The following is a 24666-nucleotide window of genomic DNA, read 5'->3' on the forward strand; positions in this document are numbered from 1 at the left end:
AAATTAATAGTTTAGAAAATGTGGTTGCAAAGAAGAAATATTTGTCTATTTCTTTAGCTTTTTTTTATTATTATAAGTCTTTTTGATAACTTTATTTTGTGCATTGGTCTTATGATGCTGAAAAAATAAAAAATAATGATGAAACACCAACATGTATTTTAATGTTTGTATATCTTTCTTTATAGGAAAAAAAAAAAAATTACTAGTGATAGTTTATTCTGTGGTGTGATTTATATTCAGTATCTTTAATTATTTTTATTGGTGATAGCGTAGTATATTATAGGATCACATTAACTTTTAGATAATGCTCTTATTTAATTATCTGATTAGAAAAGTTTATCTTTTTTTTTGTTTTGTTTTCCTTAAGGAAGATTTAAAGTAAATTATTATTTTCTTTTTAAACCCAAAATTTTCAATTGTAGAAGACCTGTTAGCTACTGTTAGGAAAATTTTACCTGCATTCGGTGTGTCAGATATGGAAAAGCTTGTGCCTCTTAACAAAAATCAGATGCTAAGGTAAATTGATTTTTGCTTGTAATTATTATTCTTTAAAGCTGATATATGGTAGAAAATGCCTTATAAATTTGCATTGTCTGCTGAAATGCATATCTCATCTTGAAATTTAGTCACAAAATTTAGTATAACATTCCAATTACAATACATTAACCTGCTCAGGATTAAATAGTTTCATGTATCATTTTATTAGCTTCATTTTTCTAAATACTTATATGGCTAACACATATAGAAAAAATGTAGAATTTATTAAAAAAAAAAACTCCAGTATGTTTCATCTAGTGTAACATGGACATCATCAGGAAGAAAAAGAGAGGTTCAGCAACTATATTCAAAATGTGAATCATAGGAATGAGTCATGTCATATGCTTACTAGCTTGTGTCTCAGTCACAGTGTAGTTTACAGCTGTCAGCTACGACCAAGACACAAGTTGCTCTACTCTTCTTGCTTTTTTTACCTTTCTGTTGGCTATATACCAGTAGCAGTAATGTCCTCTGCTTGGAAAGACCTAAGTTCATTTCCTGTCATAGAATGAGAAGAACATTTATAAGGGCTTTTTTAATTAAAGGTGAATTAGCTAGTCTCATATGAAAGTGGCAAGGTTTTTGTTCTCACAATCTCTGGATTTTCATTCCTCTTGACATGCCAATTGTTCTCCTGATAGCCTAATTTTCTTTGGCATAATCTAAAACAACTAGTCAAGAGTGAAATATATTACATTTAGAGCATGCATCAAATATTTTATCATCATCATCATCAAATTCCTGATATATACCTCGGGGGGGGGGGGTACAGGATATGATAGTACAACATGAAAAATTAAATCATTACTAACTTCCTATCTACAATTTTCCTCCAAATCAGTCTGTTAAATGTCAAGACTCCAATATTATCAGGTCTTATATTTCTGCCTTCTAAGGTACTTTACTGTATCAATTCACCTATATCTTGGTCTTCCTCTGGGTCTTTTTCCTGCCAACCTGATTTGCTAATCTTTCCTCCCCAATTCTGCTTAAGTGACCATACCATGAGATTAGCTCTGCTAACACATTTGTTATGTCATTTTTCTTATTTTTATAATTTTATCTTTCCTTTCTATCGTTATTTTACTTCTTCAGATATCGGGCCTAATATACTTACATCTAGGATTGTTTCCTCTTCGGATACTTGCAAATTATATTATGCTGTGCCAGCCAGTATCCTATAGCAGAAAAGCTCCTTACTCATGGAGACAATACTAGATTCTGAGGTGTTCTTACATTATATATTTACTTTAATACAGCCGTATAGATTCAGGCTGCAGTCGTGACCCAAATCTATGATTATATACACTTTCTAATTCCTTCCCGCCAAAAGAGGTTCTATTTTTATAAGTGGTAATTTAGAATCGTAGTCAGGTGTAGACAAATAAATCGTGTTTATTAGAATATCAAAGCAAAATACACTAAACAAATTCAGGTACTCAATTTATCTCAATACTAAATAAGGAAACTCGAATTAAAAGATCAACACACTTTAAATTTCAATCAAAGGTTATAAAGCATATAAGACACAGTGACTAATAATTGGGATAGATAGCAAATGACTTGGAGTTAAGTTAAAATTCCTTTCTGCAAGCTATTCATGAGATAATATAACAAACATTCTAATGTCATTCAGTTACTATAAAACTACAATCCTAATCTCGTTATGTTAAATCAATCACATACAACACAAAAGACCTCTTTCTAAACAATTCTTCTTATTCTCAAAAGGAGGCTAACTATCTAATTAGAGTCTGTCCACAAGGTTCTTTAGAATAATGTTCATAATTTACATTCACAAGTAATTTTCTCCTTTCTAAGGAATTCTAAACAGAAAATAGAGTAATTCTACTTTACCGCACTTTTTCCGATGTCTTTCAGCACCACGTGTACGTCTGGTCGCGTCTTGTCCGTTGGCTGTCTTTACGCCAGCATAGGGGCTACGCTATCTTCATAATTGCTGCCGATCACGGACTCGATTCTTTGCGTTTCAGGAAACATCTCTATTCCTCTCGATGGAACTTTTCAGCAAGGGCTCGATTCTGCTAGGGGTGGAAATTTCACCTTCAGCTTTGCGTGGAATCCTACAACATGCTCATGAAAGTTCGCCATCCGACATCATAGCACTGATGCTTCGTCCCCCTTACTTGAACCATCGGCTAACTTCTGAACCAGGAACCAGGAAAATGATAAAACAAGAGAGAGCCGATATGGTGCTCATTCCCTTATATTCTTCGTTTGAGCGCTCCCTTTTATCGGAGTCCCCTTTGCACACGACCTATATCTTTACTCCCCTTGGGTTCATCCCTTGCTCTCCCCTTTGCTGTTATACTCTTGTATTCACGGAATTTGCATCGATGTACTTTCCACATAAGCCATTGCCTCTGGCGTTACGCTGGACACATGTAGTTGTATACCTTCTATGAATTGTTACTTAATATCTATCTGGTGACTCACAATCATTCTAAACAGCTAAAGTGAGGGTTAAATAATATTAACAAATTCCTCTTTTAAGACATTCTCTAATTCAATCTTGGTAGGATCACAATAGATTAAAATACATGGTGCATAAAATAAAAATGCAATTTTATACATATGTGAAGAAGTTTCACTTTAATTTCAGCTGATGTGCAGGTATTTCTCATTGTTTGTGTAGTTTAGTATGTTAGACCCTGAATGAATGATTTCTTTGCAAGATTCCTTTATTCAGGATCTAACACATTCCTGGATGCTGACAATATCAAGTTCTTTCCTAATATCCTTGGAATATAATATTGCCATTAATGCATCTCTTCATGCCCCTAATCTTTCAGTTCTTTCCTAATATCCTCATTTTTAATATGATATTGCCATCGATGCCATCTGTCCACACCTCTAATCTTTCTCAGGACTCTCATATCTGCAGTCTCTGGTCTTTGGTCAAGTGTTTTACTTCTGACCCAGCTCTCCGATCCATAAGTTAAAACTGGTTTGAACACTGTCTTGTATACAGCTAATTTAGTTTTTTGGCTAATTTCTGACGGAAAAGCTTGTGATCAGAGATTTGCAGATGGCAATATGATTATATTGTGTACGTCTGTAATACTGCGGAGCAGAAAGCAAACGGAGGAACTACTGCTCTACCTTATCTCCAGAACAACCACCATGGCGAGCAAACCCTTACAATTGGCCCCAAGTTCCCGGCGTCCCTTAAATGGGACAGGGGTGCGAAGAATCTCCGGGCTCAAAATGGTGTCCACTTTTAAAATTGCAACTTGGAATGTCAGAACTCTGTATGAAGCTGGCAAATTAAGAAATGCCATAAGAGAAATGAAGAGGCTGGGCATCCGGATTTTGGGAATTTGCGAGACAAGATGGCCAGGATCTGGAAAGTGTCAACAAGATAATATGACAATGTATTACTCTGGGAATGATGAGAACAAACATCGACATGGTGTAGCTGTAATAGTAGATGAAGAAATCAATAAATCAGTAATAAATTGGATTCCATTTTCTGAAAGGATAATGCTGTTACAACTTAAGGGAAACCCCGTTAACATAAATATCATCCAAGCTTATGCACCCATATCTGACAAAAGTGAAGAAGATGTTGAAGAGTTTTATGAACACCTAAAAGAGATTAAAAACCTAACAAAGAAACATGATATAAACATAGTGATGGGTGACTTCAATGCAAAAGTGGGAAGAGGGGGTGATGGAGAAATTGTTGGCGAACATGGCTTAGGCACCAGAAATGACAGAGGAGATCGCCTAGTCCAATTCTGTCAGGAAGAAGATCTAACAGTAGCAAATACCTGGTTTAAACTTCCACCCAGTAGACTGTACACTTGGAAATCGCCTCAAGATAACCAACATAATATTGTCAGAAATCAAATTGATTATATGCTGATAAATAAAAGATTCCACAGTAGTATAAAGAGTGCAAAGACTTATCCTGGAGCAGATATCTCATCAGACCACAATCCCATAGTTGCAGAAGTACGTCTTAGATTAAAATCCGCTAAAAAATCACAAAAGAAGAAAAAGAAAATTGATGTAGAAAAACTGAAAGACCCGAACATAAATAAAAGTGCCAAGACACAGCTTAACCTGCGATTACAACAGATTAACATAGAAGAAAATAAAAGTGTGGAATTTCTTTGGAATAGCTTAAAGAATGCCATCGTAACAACAAGTATTGAAGAAGTAGGTTATGTGAATAATATAAAACAACAGGAATGGATGATAGATGAGATTCTTTCTCTTATTGATACAAGAAGAATGTATAAAAACAAAGACCTAGCCAGGTATACAGAAACACATAACATCATCAAGAAAAAAAATAAAAGAAGCCAAGGAAAATTGGATGAAAAATTTATGTACTGAAATTGAACTGCTTCAGAAGAAACATGATAATTTCAATCTGCATAAGAAAATCAACGAAATTTCCGGAAAACTGAGGAAAAAGCAAATAGTGTCTCTAAGAGACGAAAATGGAAAAATAGTTCTAGAAGAAGAGAATAAAGCACAGATTTGGATAAAATATGTAACAGAACTTTTCAATGATACTAGACAGAAGCCTATAAATATAAAAGATAACATTCAAGGACCAGCAATCATGAAATGCGAAATAGAGAATGCTATACGAACAAGTAAAACAGGAAAAGCCAGTGGACCAGATGGTGTGCAAACAGAATTTTTAAAATTAATAGAACCAGATAACATCAAACTTCTTGAAAAACTATTTAATAAAATATATGAAAGTGATGAATTTCCATCAGATTGGCTCAAATCTACATTTATCACTATCCCAAAGAAACCCAAAGTGAATTCCTGTGGTGACTTCAGACTTATTAGTCTAATGAGCCAAACATTAAAAATATTTTTGAAAGTAATTCAGAATCGCATTTATAGAAAAGGTGAAGAAACTCTAAGTGAAACACAATTCGGCTTTCGGAATGGTTTTGGTACTAGAGAGGCCCTTTTCTGTACCCAAATATTGATACAAAAATGCATAGAAAAACAGAAATCTGTCTTTATGTGTTTCATAGATTTTGAAAAGGCATTCGACAAAGTCAGACACACTAACTTAATAGAAATCCTTCAACAAATAAGGCTAGACGAACAAGACATAAGACTAATAACAAATCTGTATTGGAATCAGTCAGCTACCGTTCAATTAGACAACATTACCACCAGAGATATTAACATCAAACGAGGAGTGAGACAAGGTTGTGTGCTCTCACCACTCCTGTTCAACATATATGCAGAGGTAATCTTTAAAAAAGCAATGGAAGAATGCCCAGAGGGAATCACAATAAATGGAAAGATTGTTAACAACCTATGATATGCAGATGACACCGTGCTAATTGCAGATAATATTATGGATCTCCAAAAACTCATTGACAGAGTATACATAGAAAGCCAAAGAATGGGAATAAATATAAACATCAACAAGACAAAATACATGATCATCAGCAAACATCCAGCCTCATCAATGAAACTGACACTCAATGGGAAAAATATTGATCAAGTGTCAAGATATAAATATCTTGGTTGCTGGCTTAATGAACAGTGGGATCCAGAAATAGATATAAAGACAAGGATTGAAGTTGCACAGCAGTCCTTCATGAAAATGAGAAAACTATTCTGCAATAAAGACCTAAACATGGAAGTCAGATGCCGAATGCTGAAATGCTACGTGTGGTCTATTCTGCTCTATGGAGTTGAAACATGGACATTGAAGGCGACAACCATCAAGAAAATCGAAGCCTTTGAGATGTGGCTATACAGAAGAATGCTAAAGATATCATGGACAGAAAAAATTACCAATGAATATGCCTTAAAATCCATTGGCAAAGCTAAACATCTTGTACAAATAATCAAGAAACGAAAAACATCATATCTTGGCCACATCATGAGAAACAGCAAATACCAACTTCTACAAACTATTTTGGTAGGAAGAATTGATGGCAAAGGAACTAGAGGAAGAAAAAGAATATCATGGTTTGACAACATCAAGACGTGGACAGGAAAGAGCAGTGCACAACTGCTCAGATTAGCACAAGAGTGCAGTTTGTTCGCCAAGATGGTCGCTGACCTTCGATAGAAGATAGCACAATAAGAAGAAGAAGGCTAATTTCTCTCTTATTCCATATAAATTTATTCAGTTGACTTCCTACCATGGGGTGCTTAAGGGTCAAAGCTGTATAACTAAGAGGAGACCTCCACATAGCCTTTAAAGGAATGCGGAGGACCGACCAGGGCTTCTAATCTAATGTCCAATCCTCATCTTCTCGTGGTGCACCCTGTTGGGTATCTGCATGGATATTGAACGAAAGAGGAATGGCTGGCAATTTGGGATTTAGCCAACCAAATTGTATTCTTATTGGCTTAAACCAAAATACAAACTGATGGTGCAACATGACAAAGTCTCATGCCTGCTGGGGCGTTGCCCAGTTAAACAAGGCCCTCGTTGTTTTCGCCAGGGAACCACTGCGAACAGCAAAAAGTCAGCTACTGGAACAAATCTGAGAGCACACCCCAACCTAACATCACCAGAGTTAAAGATCGGTACTATCGACATAAGAAGCCTGAATGGCAAAAAATGGAGCTAGCTGAGGAATTAGATAAGTATCAGATCGACATAATACAGGTGACTGAAACAAAAAAGACAAAAACTGGTGAGATCTTTCTGAACAATAAATACAAAATGTTATATTCAGGAAATGACAATCAAGGAAAAGCAGGAGTAGCCATAGTATTGAACACAAAATACGAGGCTAATCTTATTGAATGGCAGGCAGTCTCAAGTACAGTGATGTGAGCAAATATCAGAATGGGGAATTGGACAATGAGACTTATTTGTGCCTATGGTCCCACAGAAGGGTCTACTAAGGTAGAAGTGAAGGAATTTTTTAATGCTTTAGAAAAAGTAACTGACACAATGAAAAAGGAAAAGTTGGTCCTTGTTGGGGATCTAAATAGCAGAGTAGGAAATGATTGTCTGACATACAAAAATATTTCGGGAAAGTTTGGAGAAAAGAGGAAAGTTAATAATAATTGCAAATACCTGTTGGATTTCTGCTCAGAACATGGGATGACTGGTTATTACTAACACCATGTTCCAACATAAAAATGTGCACAAATTCACATTTTTTTATATTCACTATGTTATTGTTAATAGTGATGTTTTCTCCCTGGTGCAGGACACCAGAGTGTACAGAGGATTTGAAATTGGAAGCGATCACTATTTAGTCTTGAGCAGTATAAAATTGAATTTCATATTGAAAAGAATAACACGTAAGGAAGTTTTAAAGCGAATAAAAGTTGTGCAGCTCTCAGATGTGAACTTTAGACTAAAATACACAAAGATTATTGAAGAAAAAATGAAAGAGTTTGAGAACAGGAACCAAACCTTGGAGATTCAGTGGCAAGCCTTGAAGAAAACCTTGATTGATTCAGCCAGAGAACCATGTGGTGAGGTTGTCTACAAGGATAAAAAAATCAGAACTCCATGGTGGACACAGGAAGTTAAAGAGACAGTGAAGGAAAAGAAGAAAGCATATCAAAAGTTCCTGGCAAATAAGTCAGCTTTTGCTCTTAGAGAATACAGAGACAAATTAAGAAAAAGAAACACTGTGTAAAACTAGCTAAACAAAAGTCATGGGAGGACTTTGGCAAAAACATAGAAAATGAATATCAAGAAGGCGGTGAGATATTCTGGAGGTTGTTAAAGAAGCTTAGATATGGTGGAAAGAGTTGTGTAAAAGGAGTTAGAGATGATAAAAAGGAGACATGAAAACAGGAGAAAAAAAGATATCTTTGAGGTATGAGTAATTACTTCGAACAATTGCTAAAGGAAACAAGCAATGATAACACAGTGGTAAAAAATACTCAACAGGCATACAGTGAGGAATACATATCCATACTTGAAGTAGAAAAAGCCATCAAAGGCTTGAACTGTAGAAAGGCAACAGGAGTAGATGATGTTCGACCCGAAATGCTGAAGTATTGTGGTATAAAAGTCTTACAGTGGCTGCACTGCATAGTTCAGAATGCCTGGAGAGAGGGACGAATTCCCGATGATTGGAGTAGAGTTCCAATAGTACCCATGTGTAAAAAGGGAAATAAAATCGAATGATAGAGAATTATAGAGGTATTTCCCTACTGAGTGTTCCTGGCAAGATCTATGCAAGTATACTTGAGAAACGGTTTAGAAGAATAGTGGAAGAAAAGCTTGATGAAGAACTAGCTGGATTCAGGCCAAATACAGGCTGTCAGGATCAGATCTTCACTTTACGACAAATAGTTGAGAAAACATGGGAATATAACAAAGATCTGTATTTAAGATTTGTCGATCTGCAAAAGGCATATGACAAGGTGCCAAGAGAGAGAGAAGCTATTCAATAAGCTACAGTTATATGATGTCAATGGGGAATTATATCAAGCAGTACTTAGTCTGTATTTGAGTTGTAAGTCGGCAGTTAGAATTGAAGGAAGTACAGGAAGATGTTTTCGTATTAAATCTGGTGTGAGACAAGGATGTACATTATCCTCTCTGTTATTCATTGTCTATATGGATCACATTATGAAGGAAAGTGGTATTAAACATGATATCAAAATTGGAGATGTTAATGTCAGCTCTTTGCTTTATGCGGACAATGTTATACTTCTAAATAAATCTGCAACAACTTTGGAAGATTCCCCTGACTAAATTGAATAACTGTTGTAATAGATATGGTGTGAAGGTCCGCATTAAAAATAACAAAGACAATGAAAATATGTAGAATTGTTGAAACTGTCAACTGTATTGTGGATGGGGAACCTGTCGGACAAGTAAAACATTTCAGCTACTTAGGCACGATTTTTAGTGAAGACGGTAAATTAAATATGGAAATAGACAAAAGAATCAACAAAGCTTGTATTTGTATGGTAGGCAGTCAAGTGAATAAATTCATATGGAATAAGAGAGAAATTAGTCAGAACACTAAATTAGCTATATACAAGACAGTGTTCAAGTTTTAACTTATGGATCTGAGAGCTGGGTCAGAAGTAAAATGCTTGACCAAAGACTAGAGACCGCAAATATGAGAGTCCTGAGAAAGATTAGAGTGTGAACAGATGACATCAATGACAATATCATATTAAAATCAAGGATATTAGGAAAGAACTTGACATTGTCAGCATCCAGAAATGCATTAGCAGAGCTAATCTCAGGTGGTATGGTCACTTAAACAGAATGGGCGACGAAATATTAGCAAAACAAGTGTTCTCTGCCAGGTTGGCAGGATAACGACCTAGAGGAAGAGCAAGATATAGGTGGATTGATACGGTACAAAGTGCCTTAGACGATAGAAATATAAGGATCTGGTAATGTTGGGGTCTTCAGAAGTAACATACTGATTTGGAGGAAAATTGTAGATAGGAAGTTACTAATGATGAAAATTTTTCATGTAGTACTATCATATCCTGTACACCCCTTGAGGATACATGTCAGGAGTTTGATGATGATGACTTCCTACCATACCAGCTTTGTTGATTCTGTTGTCTATTTCAATATTTAATTTACCATCTTCAGTAAAAATTCTGCCGAAGTAGCTGAAATGTTTTACTTGTTCCACAGGTTCCCTGTTCACAGCACAGTTGATATTTTCAACAATTCTGCCTATTTTCATTGTTTTTGTCTTTTTAATGCTGACCTTCATACCATATCTATTACAACAGTTATTCAATTTGCTCAGGGAATCTTGCAAACTTGTAGCAGATTTATTTAGAAGTATAACATGATATGCATAAAGCAAAGAGCTGACATTAACATCTCCAATTATGATATCATGTTTAATACCACTTTCTTTCATAATGTGATCCATATAGATAATGAATAACAGAGGAGATAATGTACATCCTCGTCTCACACCAGATTTAACATTAAATCATCTTCCTGTACTTCCTATAATTCTAACTGCCGACTTACAGCTCAAATACAGACTAAGTATTGCTTGATATAATGCTCCATTGACACCATATCACTGTAGCGTATTGAATAGCTTCTCTCTTGGCACCTTGACATATGCCTTTTCCAGATCGACAAAACTTAAATACAGATCTTTGTTATATTCTCATGCTTTCTCAACTATTTGTTGTAAAGTGAAGATCTGATCCTGACAGCCTCTATTTGGCCTGAATCCAGCTTGTTCTGTACCAAGCTTTTCTTCCACAATTCTTCTCAACCGTTTCTCAAGTATACTTGCATAGATCTTGCCAGGAACACTCAGTAGGGAAATACCTCTGTAATTCTCGCATTCAGTTTTATATCCCTTTTTATATATGGGAAACTATTTGAGCTCTACTCCAATCATCAGGAATTTGTCCCTCTGTCCAGGACTTCTGAACTATGCAGTGCAACCACTGTAAGACTTTTATACCACCATACTTCAGTCCCCCGGTTAGCCTAGTGGCCATGCGCTTCACAGCCATATGCATGGGAAAAGAGTGTCCTAGGTTCGATTCCCTTCGATGACGCAAGGAGCTTAAGGATCTTCCTCAGCCATAGCCAGGTTAGCCGGTCTTTGGCTTGGACAGCAGGGTTTTTTCATCCTGCAAGCAGGCAAACCGGTCTAGTGAACACACACGAATTACAGTCAGGAATACTGACCTAGTCATCGGTCTGATTCGTCAGCTATGCCGGTTCCGGAGTCCGGATAAAATTTGAGGGAACTGAGTTGGTGCTGTACCTCTCCGTAAATGGGACTCACGGCAGTGTATCATTATACGATTATTATTATTATTATTACCACCACACTTCAGCATTTCTGGTCAAATATCATCTACTCCAACTGCCTTTCTACATTTCAAGCCTTTGATGGATTTTTCTACTTCAAGTATGGATATTCCTGACTGTGTGCCTGTTGAGTGTTTTTTACCACTGTGCTATCACTACTTGTTTCGTTTAGCAATTTTTCGAAGTAATTACTCCATACTTGAAGGATATTGTTTTCTCCTGTTTTCATGTCACCTTTATCATCTCTAACTCCTTTTACAGCATTCTTTCCTCCATTTCTAAGATTCTTCAACAACCTGTAGAATATCTTACCACCTTCTTGATATTTATTTTCTATGTTCTTGTCTCATTTGTCTCTGTATTCTCTAAGAGCACAAGCTGACTTATTTGCCAGGAACTTTTGATATGCTTTCTTCTTTTCCTTCACTGCCTCTATTACTTCCTGCGTCCACCATGGAGTTCTGATTTTTCTATCCTTGCAGACAACCTCACCACATGGTTCTCTGGCTGAATCAATCAAGGTTTTCTTCAAGGCTTGCGACTGAATCTCCAAGGTTTGGTTCCTGTTCTCAAACTCTTTCATTTTTTCTTCAATAATCTTTCTGTATTTTAGTCTACAGTTCACATCTGAGAGCTGCTCAACTTTTATTCGCTTTAAAACTTTCTTACGTGTTATTCTTTTCAATATGAAATTCAATTTTATACTGCTCAAGACTAAATAGTGATCGCTTCCAATTTCAAATCCTCTGTACACTCTGGTGTCCTGCACCAGGGAGAAAACATCACTATCAACAATAACATAGTCAATGAGACTTTTCTTATTCCTTGCCTCTTCTCTCCATGTGAATTTATGCACATTTTTATGTTGGAACGTGGTGTTAGTAATAACCAGTCATCCCATGTTCTGAGCAGAAATCCAACAGGTATTTGCCATTATTATTAGCTTTGCTCTTTTCTTCAAATTTTTACAAAATATTTTTGTATGTCTGATAATCATTTCCTACTCTGCCATTTAGATCTCCAACAAAGACCAACTTTTCCATTTTTATCGTGTCAGTTACTTTTTCTAAAGCATCAAAAAATTCCCCACTTCTACCTTAGTAGAACCTTCTGTGGGACCATAGGCACAAATGAGTCTCATTGTCCAATTCTCCATTCTGATATTTGCCTACATCACTCTACTTGAGCCTGCTTGCCATTCAAGAAGATTAGCCTCATATTTTGTGTTGAATACTATGGCTACTCCTGCTTTTCCTTGATTGTCATTTCCTGAATATAACATTTTGTATTTAGTGTTCAGAAAGATCTCACCAGTTTTTGTCTTTTTTGTTTCAGTCGCCATTATTATGTCGATCTGGTACTTATCTAATTCCTCAGCTAGGTCCATTTCTTTGCGATTCAGGCTTCTTATGTTGATAGTACCGATCTTTAACTCTAGTGATGTTGAGTTGGGGGTGTGCTTTCAGATTTGTTCCAGTAGCTGACTTTTTGCTGTGTGCCCTGGTTCCCTGGCGAAAACAACGAGGGCCTTGTTTAACTGGGCAACGCCCCAGCAGGCATGAGACTTTGTCATGTTGCACCATCAGTTTGTATTTTGGTTTAAGCCAATAAGAATACAATTTGGTTGGCTAAATCCCGAATTGCCAGCCATTCCTCTTTCGTTCAGTATCCATGTACATACCCAACAGGGTGCACCACGAGAAGATGAGGATTGGACATTAGATCAGAAGCCCTGATCGGTCCTCCGCAATCCTTTAAAGGCTATGTGGAGGTCTCCTCTCAGTTATACAGCTTTGACCCTTAAGCAACCCCATTGTATTGTATTTTTTTTTTCATTTTAATGTTAATGAAAAAAGTATCAGTGAATGAGAGTTAGAGTAAGGAGCTACTGCAGCAGTGTTATAAAGGGAGGTGTAATTATTATTATACAGGTATCTCTATGGAGCCAGAACACTCATCATGGGAGATCCATTAATAACATGCTATCTATCATACCCCTCTCTAAACTCATTCATTGACAGAGCTCTCATAACCACCCCTGGAAATTCATTCAACATCTTCCAAGCAAAAAAAAACCTAGTCCTAAGATCCCTGCTAATCATACTCATACATGGGTGACCTCTCATTTCTTCCCTTTCTGTCATGTACTGAAAAAAAGAAATAATAAATAAGAGTCTTCAGTGTGAATCCTATAAAATTCCTTTAATAACATATATGCTTCTAATCATATCTCCTCTTTTTTTGCCTATCAGCTAGTTTTTGAAGTCCAGAGACCTTCAATCTATACTCACAGGGAAAATTCCATAGACTCCACAATCCAGGTGACCAGATCACTGTGTGATCTGGTCACCTGGATTGCATGGCCTTATTAAAGCCTTCTAAAAGAGGACAAGCACATCATCTCTGATTGTTAGTGTGTTCTTTAAGAACCATGTAATCTGATGTGCCATTTTGTTTGCTTTGCAATATGCCCTCTAAACTTCAACTTCCTGACCACAATCACCCCCTAATCGCTAACCTGATCAGTTTAGCGATTAGGGGGTGATTTAGAATTACAGTGATAAACTAACACCATCTGTCATGTGGGAGTGATGATCTTTTGGCATTGTGGTACATATTTTTATTTATTTTATTTTATTTATTTTTATTTATTTATTTTTTCTGAAGAGTTTCCATCATTCAGATGCCACTATCCATTACTGAATCACAAAAATGGTGATCTTCACTTATGAAACATTTAAATTTAATTGTTAATCTGAAATCCTAATTTGAATACAAAGCATGTATCATTTAAAGAAGGCAAAAATTTTTATCAAATAGCTACTAATCATTGACAAACACTAAAGAAAACTTTGACTGTTTCAGCGAGAGAGGCATGTGGTAAAGTAAAGTGGTAATTCTGCAAGGATAGAAAAATCAGAACTCCATGGTGAGCTCAGAAAGTTATAGGCAATCAAGGAAAAGTAGAAAGCATATAGAAAGTTCCTGGAAAGTAAGTCACCTTGTGCTCTTGGGGAATACAGAGAAAAATGTAAGACAGCAAAGCATTATCTGAAATTAGCTAAACAAAAGTCATGGGAAGACTTTGTCAGAAAGGTGGCAAAATATTCTGGAGGCTGTTGAAAAAGCACAGAAATGGAGGAAAGGAATAGAGATTATAAAGGAATTAAAAGGAATTAGAGATCATAAAGGTGACATCAAAATTGGAGAAAACTATATCCTTAATGTATGGAGTATATTACTTCAAAAATTGCTACATGAAACAAGCAGTGACAGCACAATATTAAAAGACACTAAACAGGCATGAAATCAGGGACTACATATCCATGCTTGAAGCAGAAAAAGCCATCACAAATCTGAAATGTGGAAAGGCAGTGGGAGTAGATTATATTCAACCAGAAATGTTAAAGTATGGATGTAAAAGTCTTATGGTTACTGCACTGCATAGTTCAGAAGGCCTGGACAGAGAGAAAAATTGCAGATTACTATAGTGGAGCTCTCATAGTACCCATATATAAAAAGGGAAATAAAACTGAATGTGAGAATTACAGAGGTATTTCCCTACTGAGTATTCCTGGCAAGATCTATGCAAGTATACTTGAGAAACGGTTGAGAAGAATTGTGGAAGAAAAGCTTGGTGAAGAACAAGCTGGATTCAGGCCAAATAGAGGCTGTCAGGATCAGATCTTCACTTTACGACAAATAGTCGAGAAAGCATGGGAATATAACAAAGATCTGTATTTAAGTTTTGTCGATTTGGAAAAGGCATATGACAAGGTGCCAAGAGAGAAGCTATTCAATACGCTGCAGTTATATGGTGTCAATGGGGCATTATATCAAGCAATACTTAGTCTTTATTTGAGTTGTAAGTCAGCAGTTAGAATTGAAGGAAGTACAGGAAGATGCTTTAATGTTAAATCTGGTGTGAGACAAGACATTATCCCCTCTGTTATTCAATATCTATATGGATCACATTATGAAGGAAAGTGGTATTAAACCTGATATCAAAATTGGAGATGTTAATGTCAGTTCTTTGCTTTATGCGGATGATGTTATACTTCTAAATAAATCCACTACAAGTCTGCAAGATTCTCTGACTAAATTGAATAGCTGTGTAATAGATATGGCATGAAGGTCAGCAATAAAAAGACAAAGACAATGAAAATAGGCAGAATCATTGAAAATGTCAACTGTGTTGTGAATGGAGAACCTGTGGAACAAGTAAAACATTTCAGCTACTTAGGCACGATTTTTAGTAAAGATTGTAAATTAAATATAGAAATAGACAACAGAATCAGCAAAGCTGGTATGGTGGGAAGTCAATTGAATAAATTCATATGGAATAAGAAAGAAATTAGTCGGAACACTAAATTAGCTGTATACAAGACAGTGTTCAAACCAGTTTTAACTTATGGATCTGAGAGCTGGGTCAGAAGTAAAACACTTGACCAAAGACTAGAGACCGCAGATATGAGAGTCCTGAGAAAGATTAGAGGCGTGAACAGATGGCATCAATGGCAATATCATATTAAAAATGAAGATATTAGGAAAGAACTTGACATTGTCAGCATCCAGGAATGTGTTAGCAGAGCTAATCTCAGGTGGTATGGTCACTTAAATAGAATGGGAGAGGAAAGATTAGCAAAAGAAGTGTTCTCTGCCAGGTTGGCAGGAAAACGACTCAGAGGAAGACCAAGATATAGGTGGATTGATATGGTACAATGTGCCTTAGACGATAGAAATATAAGATCTGATAATGTTGGAGTCTTGACAAGTAACAGACTGATTTGGAGGAAAATTGTAGATAGGAAGTTAGTACTGATGTAATTTTTTCATGTAGTACTGTCATATCCTGTACACCCCTTGAGAGTACATGGCAGGAATTTGATGATGATGAAAAAATACAATTTTTTTTTCCAAATTATTTTTATTTCAAGGACATGCATATAAATATAAGCTGTCAATTTTTTTTAGATAGAAATTTGTCCTATATTCAGATAAGAGAGCAATATCATGCTATGTGATATCATCGTTTTATTTATATTAGTCATCCAAAAGGAATAATAACATATTTATCGACTTGCAAAAAATATCTCAAGATTGATAATCCCAGTGGGAAGGGTGATTTTTCATAAATTTGTCTGTTGTGATGTTTTTGTAAGAGGCTAAAACACCCTTGCAAGGCACCAGAAAACATAAAATGACTTGCAGCTAGATGCCCTTTAAAAGTCCTAAGAGTGTCAGTTAAAAAACTCTGACAGAAATATCGAAAAATGTCTTGTGACTTGGTCATCGTGTTTACAAAGTCTTAGCATTCTAGTATTACTGAGTAACTTTTAGCATTAATGTATTGTCGTAGAATACAATTTAATTAGCTATGTTTCATTTTGTATTCATTGTCCTTGATCATTCAACGATGAAGTGGATGCTTACTAATGAAGTGCCAGGAAAAGATGACATGGACATGGAATCAAAATTAGTAAGAACACAATTATACCTGCTCTCGAACCAATTCTGGCTGTTGGTTCATATTCCACCATGGGCATGAATATTTCTCATTATTTTTAGTTTCAAGATGAATTACATTGCTTGGTGTGAACACCACTGCTCTATTTGTTGCAGGCCCTGAAGTGACTTGAGAAAGCTTCATGTTTGGTCTCTAGAGCAGGATTTCCTGATTATCGTCGAGGTGGAAATTTGACAGTTGCTGATGTGACTGTTGGCTGATGTGAGAATTGAGGTAGATGAACGGGAGGTGCTCAGCATATTGAAAAATATCAGTATGAATACAGCAGTGAGATTAGATGGCATATTGGCCCATGCGCAAAAGAACTGGTGCTTCTGAGGAAGTTGTTTAAATCTCATCTCTGGCAGGATTCCAAGAGAGTAGGATTGTTCCATTACATAAAGATAGCTCTAACATAAGTAGCAAATTGCAGAACAGTTAGTAGCTCAGAAGTGGTGGTCCAAGTATTGGAAAAGTTGGTTAAAGGTAAAATCCAAGAATAGATGAATAGAAATATGATACTCTCCAATGGGCAGCACAACCTTTCTAAAAGGTAGGTCCTGCCATAGTAGTTTACTCACACATTATAATAGTAATAAGGGAATCAGCTACGGGAAATGGCTATGCCATGAATTGATAGACTCTGCAAAATCATTTAACATACTGCATGGAAAATTTACATAATTTGGAGCAAGTAGGAATTGATATGAATTTGGTGGCATGGATTGAGGTGGGTTTGGTGACAGACACCAGAGAGTAAGTAGTATATGGTGGAGTGGTATCTAGCAGAATGAGGATGACTAATGTCTGTAGGCTGTGTAATAGAGGCACTACTCTTTAATTTGTATATTAATGATATTAGGGATTGAAATAAAGAGAGGATATTCAGTTGTTTGCTGATGTGATGAAGTGGAAGTGCTAAGGATGTTGAAAAATATCAACGTGAATAGAGCAGCAGTGGGATTAGATGGATTTCTTAGCCTGTGTGCTACAAGAATGCTTGATGTATGTGAAAGATGATGTGGACATCCTGCTAGCTGATTTGAATAAATTGGCATTTTGGGCAAAGGATAATCATTGTCACTTTTATGTTGCAAAAAATAATGCAGTTTTGGGTTGAAAAGATTAAATACTGTGTGTCACATTGATGGCACTAGATTGCAGGAGATTAATAAGGCTGGGGACTTGGGATAATGGTGAACAAGGAGTTGAAGTTCAGAGGGCTTATTGCAAAATAACTGAAAGGATTACTTCGATGTTGAAAAACACTTTAACTAATAAAGATAAGTAGATTATTATCCCTCTTTATAAGGCTATGATTCAGCCACACCTTAACTACTGTACACGGATTTGGTCACCTGGGTTTATTATTATTTATATGGGTACTCCATGGAGTCCAAAACTCATTGGAGGAGATGCACTGTATCAATTAACAGAATAACTATCATAAATCTGTTTAAACATATTCAGTGTTGGGATGCACGATTCCACTCATTTACTACTCTCCAAGTAAAGAACCTAGTCTGCACACCATTACTAACCATACTCTTAGACAACTTCCAAATGTGACTCATTGTTTTTTTCCCCTTACTCCCCATGTATTGAAACATTTTTTTGTATCATTCTTATAGCATCCCTTTAGTAACTTATAAGTTTCTATCATATCCCCTCTCCTCTGCCTATCAGCTAAACTCTGCAACCCACACACTTTCAATCTGTCCTCATAAGGAACATTCCACAGACGTATCATCAGCGTGGTCAGTGATCTCTGAATCCTCTCCACCACCTACCTATCCCCAAGAAATGCAGGCGACCAAATATGTGCACAATAGTCAACATGTGGCCAAATCATAGTGTTTTAAAGAGGGATAATAATCTCCCTATCTTTACTTGTTAGTGTGTTATTTAGCATCCAAGTAATCCTCTGAGCTATTTTGCCAACTCTTGCAATATGTCCTCTGAATTTCAAATCTTTATCCTCTATCACTCCCCACCTCCTCCCAGATTGCTTGGCTGATCAATTTCCTGTAAACCAGTACCATCGTTACAATATGAAGTTTCTTGGGGATCAGGTGGTGGTAGTTGTGTAAGAGAGGATTCAGAGACGAGTGACTAAGCAGGATAGGTTGAAGTTGTGCGGGTTGCAAAGTTTAGTTGAGGCAGAAAAGAGAGGAGGCATGATAGAAACTTATATGTTGCTAAAGTGGTTTTATAAGATTGACACAAAAGAAATTTTTCAGTACATGACGAATAGAGAGAACTAGTAGTCACCATGAAAGTTATGTAAGAGTGTGTTTAGTAAGGGTATATGGACTAAATTTTTTGCTTAGAATGGTGAATGAGTGGAATGGATTACCAAAAGTGGTTGAGTGTGCACTGACAGTGAATAAGTTTAAGGGAAGATATGATGGTTGTGTGCATAAAGTTATGTGGGTCTCCTGTAATGAGTCTTCTGACTCAATGGAGATACCCATATAATAATAGTAATGTAAAAATAAATAATATAAAAAAATATAAAATATTAAAAAAATAATTAAACCTTTAGCCCACCCACTGTACTAATGTACCGTAGGTTACGTTTTATTGGTGGGAATTACATTTAAAAATCAACTTCATGTGTCATCCATTATTTAAAAAAAAAAAAAGAAAGAAAAAAAGTTTAATCTAATAATAAATTTAGTTTAATCCTTTATCCAAGTGTGAGCAAACAAAGTTTGCGCCTGAAAGTATCTTCAGGACTGGGTTAAGGTGGTACACACCAGGGCAACTCGTTGCAAAGGTGGAGCAAGCTACCAACACTCCTATCCTAGTATCTCCTATATCTCCTATAATGCAAAACACATTTCCTTGCGGATATGTCTAATGTTATGCATTAAGGGAAGGGCCACTACCCAGACCGGTTTCGACCTTCATTGAGGTCTCTTCAGTGGGAGCCAGCCCAAGTCGAGATATCAGGCAGAAGCAAATATCTCGACTTGGGCCTGGCTCCCACTGAAGAGACCTCAATGAAGGTCGAAACCGGTCTGGGTAGTGGCCCTTCCCTTAATGCATAACATTAGACATATCCGCAAGGAAATGTGTTTTGCATTATAGGAGATATAGGAGATACTAGGATAGGAGTGTTGGTAGCTTGCTCCACCTTTGCAACAAGTTGCCCTGGTGTGTACCACCTTAACCCAGTCCTGAAGATACTTTCAGGCGCAAACTTTGTTTGCTCACACTTGGATAATGGATTAAACTAAATTTATTATACTCTAACCAAGTGGAAAATAAACTTTCAACATCAAAAGTTTAATCTAGTTGTTCACTGTAACAAACTACCAAAAAACGTCCTACAACTTCTATATAAAATTTGTAGAAGTTGTAGTATATGAGTAACATGTGGGCACATGTTCAGACAGAAGTAGCCTGTTGAGATTCTTTTTGAATACTTTGAGGAATGTTGCTTAAGGGAATATCTGAAGAAAAAGAAAAAAAGGTACTTCCAAAATTTGCCACCATGGGGACACTGTATGGTGTACTGAATGTAGATATGGTGATTTTTCTGTGTGTATAAGAAGGAGAAAAGCGACACAAGCATAACATATTTTTATTCACTTCTATTATGCATTCACAGGCTGTACTGCTCAGTATGCTGCACTTCCCAGTATGGTACAAACTGCATCCTTGCACAGTGTGTTCAATGGCAGAATGCAGCTGTTGAGCATATGCTGTGTTATGCTGTCTTTGGCACTGGCAAGTCAGGATGATCCTGATAAGCCCTGTCTCTGAAAAATCCTCAGAGCCAGAAGTCACAGAGGGTCAGATCAGGTGAATGAAGTGACCATGCAGTGAGAAATGCACAGCTGATCACTCTGGCTTCTGTGAAATGAGCTGTGGCACAACAAAATTGTTTATCATATCGCAAGACCTCTTGGCAGTAATGGAGCAGTTCACAGGATCCAAATGATGAATGTCATCAAAGAAGAGTGGTCCAATGATAAATGAAGCTGTAAACCCACACCAGACGGTAACTTTGAGTGAATGCAAAGGAATTTGTTGCATGTGGGTGTTGCGTAGCCCATACCCAACAATTGTGGGTAGTCACAGCTCCGTTCAGGTGAAAGTGAGCCTCATCTCCCCACAAAATCATCCACGGCCATGCAGTGTCCAACTTCCTTCACTCATGGTCACATTCCTTCACTCTAGTAAGGAATGTTAAAGTGAATGTCAGCTGACTTTCAAAGTCCTGTGGGTACAACCCTGTGTCAAGGTTATCTTAAATGGGTAGAAATGCAGAATTTTCCAGGCAGTTGTGTATGGCACATCCATGTGTCTTGATATAGCACATGCACTGCAGGAAACCAATGCTGTTATTCATGGCCTACTCCACAATAGCAGTAGCAACTTCATTCACTCGTTGTGAACTGATTGGTTGGTGACCTCTGCCAGGTCTAACTCTCAATGATCCCATTTCTTCAAAATGACTAATCATTCGTCACAGAGCACATGGAGATAGTGGACCTCGTCGACATTTGTTCAGGTGATGAAATTCGTGGAGTGCAGCAACAGCATTGTAATTGCACAGCTTCACGAGCAAAGCACGTTGGGGCAAGGTTAGTGCCATTACTGTGGGCAATATTAACAATCAGAATGAAAGGGAAAACCCTGTATCCATCTTTTTACACCCTTCTGGCTCCTGCCAAGTTGCATGATATGCAAATCCCATGCATTTGGTGTTTACAACACCCCTAGTGGTGAATTTTAGAACCCCCCCCCTGTATTTGGATCGCCATCCAGTGATCCAAATACAGCATTTGGATCACTGGATGGCTCTCCACAAGGCCTTAAACAGGGATGCTTTAATTTTGATCACCCTGTACATACAGTTTTAATTGAAATATGCTGCTTTTTTTGTTATTCAGTAATATATATTCTTATCAATCAAAATTATTAAATACTTACCTATCGATACTCTTTGTGCCTCATGGCACATAAGTCCGCAATCGATTTCTGGACTTGCATTTCTGTGTATAGGACTGTGGTGGCAACTGTGTATGGGATATCAGCCACATAGATAGAAAAGATGATAGCAGAGAGCCCTGGGATGGGGTGGGGGGATGCCTGCAGTGATGTTATGTTCAGACAATCTAATTCCCTATAACTTGGAGTTTGCTGTTGCTGCAATTTGGTAAGTTTGACAAGTCCTAGTGGGAATTTGGCCTGCAGGAGTTTGAAAAGAAGCCCATTGTGTCATATTTTATCAAATCCTTTGGGCAATGTTCAGGAAGATCACCCTGAAATCTTCCTGAACATTGGTTTTCCTGGAATCCAAATTGCCAAGGATTTGGAAATTAATTCTTTAGTGACTTTCTGCAGTCTTATCAGTATTATCCTCTCAGCTATTTTTCCAAGGCAGGAAAGCATGCTAATTGGGTGATGGTTTTAGGAAAGGTGTGCTGTTTTTCATGGTTTTGAGATTAATATTACATCTGCTACTTTCATCGTTCAGGGAAGTAGTGATATAAACTAAACATATTTGATCGTTTATATAATTCAAATACAAACTTATTTATTAATTACTGACCATTTACGAAAAACAAAACTACATTAGAGCCTACCAGTTTCTCCAGCAAACTATCTGGCTTTTTCAAGGTGCTTACGGAGACTTAAAAACTAGTAAATGCAAATTGAAAGGAACATAAAAAAATGTTGTAAACCAACTAGTAGCTAAGGTTACACGTTCGCGTGACAGAGAGGACTTATTGTTCTTATTCATTATCACGCATGCGTGTTTGTTGTAAACGTGTAATGTGATTACTGGCTAGCTGTAGTTCAGATTGATTTAGAGAGAGAGGATCAAGTTTTTCCATGAAATGTTTAGGATTGCACCTGATTTCTGTTGAGGTTTCCACCGGTTATTAACACTATTATGGATAAACGATGTCTGTAGTCGTCATCCAGATATAGCATGGAGCTGTTTTGCCAATCTATCGTGTGGTTAGATGTACAGAAATGATGTGCTAAGCTGGAAGAGATACTTCTGTTGTGGGTTACATCACCAACATGTTCTTTTTGTCTGATTTCTAAACTCCGTGAAGTTTGTCCGATGTAGGCAAGACCACAGGAGCAAGGAATGTAATATACTCCTAGTTATTTGTAAAAAGGCACCTTATCTTTTGAGGATCCTAAAACTTGTCTGATGCTGGTGGTTGGTTTGAAAGCCACTCTGATGTTGTATTCAGCTCTTAGTATTCTGGCTATTTGATAAGAAATTGACTTGATGAAAGGGATCACTACAGTAAAAATGTGCTGGAAGCGTGATTCTTCTTGTCTGGGGTTGTCACCGTATAGATATTTTTGATGATGTTTTGAGGATATCCATTTTGTGATAATGTGTTGGCTATTAGTGAGAGTTCAGTCTGTGTATCCTCCTCTTCTGATGTAAACCTTCTGGCCCTATATTTCAACATGTGGATAATGCTCAGTTTGTGTGTTTTGTGATGACTTGAAGTATAATGAAGATATCTTCCAGTATCTGTGGGCTTTTCTGTAAATAAATAATTTGACACTATTTGATTGTTTCTTTATCAAGATGTCTAAAAAATGCAGTTGGTTATTGTTTTCCACTTCCAGAGTGAATTTTATCTTGTTATGTATTGAGTTGATTTTATCCACAAATGATTTTAGGTTTTCTAAGCTGTCTTGCCATATAATGAAGATATTGTCAACATATCTCCACCATGTAGATGGTCTAGGGGAGATTGTGGAGAGAATTTCTTTTTCAAGTTTTTCCATGAAAAGGTCTGCACAAGATGGTGATAGTGGGCTTCCCATTGCTAGGCCTTCTAATTGTTGGTATATGGTGTTGTTAACTTTGAAATAGTGATATCTTAATATTGTATTAATCATAGCAACTGTGTGCAGTACGGCTTAATGTGGCAAGCATTTGATGATTTTGTTAGAAATCCCATCTGGACCTGGTGCTTTCCTGTTCTTAAGTTTAGTGATGATTTCATGTACCGCAGCAGGTGTCTGTTGGTGGATGGGGTTTATGTACTCTGTGCATTTTAGTGTACAGTATACCCAGGTGTGTACTTTACTGATGAAATTTAGATTCTCATGGGTGTAGTTTAGACTACACTGCTTCTCTAGGCTGTTGGCAAAGGCTTCAACTTTGCATCATAGTGCATAGAGCTTTGGTCATTTTCCAAAGTGTTTGGTCCTCTGTGTTTAAGGAACATAAGTTTTGTCTCCTACTGTTGATTTTGATAGTTTTTAAGTGCTTATCAAACTTCCTTTGTAGCCCAGTTGAGTGCTTGTCATTGTTCTGAGTCTAGCGTTCTGTGGTATTGGCAACTGGCTCTGTTCTTTTCACAGATCAGGTTGTTAATCTCATCTGGAAGTCGGTAGAAGTTTATGCTTGGCACACCCACTTGTGGTAACTCTTAATGCATTTGTTATCCACTTTTCTAAGCTCAAAATTGAGTCAGCAATTTTTTTACTTTCAGGCACTGGCTGGAACTGGGCCCACAAAGTCATCTAGAGCTGTCCATTAACATTGGGACCCAATCTGTAATATTTTCATGTTGTAAACAGTTGGAGTAAATCTGGGTTGTAGTCAGAGCTGAGGTCATCCGTTGCACTTATTTGGTATCGATGCACAATATTTTGTAGTATTGCTATGTCAAGGGCATCAGGAAGTCCTGTTGCACTGTAATAAGTGGGTTCTGGAGGTCCTATGATCACTGTGCTCCTGAAGGCAGCAGTCATTGAGAATTCTACCATTCTGCTATTAGCACTGCTTCATTTCTGTCTGGAATTTCAGTCAAGTCTCCTAGTAACTCTTTGTTTGGAGAGATATGGAGTATATTTTCAGGGA

The 24666-nt window shown here is 36.9% G+C and overlaps 1 protein-coding gene across 4 annotated transcripts in view; it reads left to right on the top strand.

The window, feature by feature from the left end:
- The window catches only part of LOC150096253 (SET domain-containing protein 4-like), a 151405-nt gene that overhangs the window by 102962 nt on the left and 23777 nt on the right, over positions 1–24666 (top strand). For all 4 annotated transcript variants that reach the window (XM_090409102.1, XM_090409100.1, XM_090409103.1 and 1 more), the window contains exon 7: positions 423–516. In XM_090409102.1, the coding sequence (XP_090265228.1) occupies positions 423–516 (94 nt within the window). The remainder of the gene's footprint in view (positions 1–422; positions 517–24666) is intronic.

The sequence above is a fragment of the Typopeltis vanoorti genome, chromosome 19 (genome assembly GCF_054136105.1).
Source record: "Typopeltis vanoorti isolate ZY-2024b chromosome 19, IOZ_Tvanoo_1.0, whole genome shotgun sequence".
Lineage (NCBI taxonomy): Eukaryota > Metazoa > Arthropoda > Arachnida > Uropygi > Thelyphonidae > Typopeltis > Typopeltis vanoorti.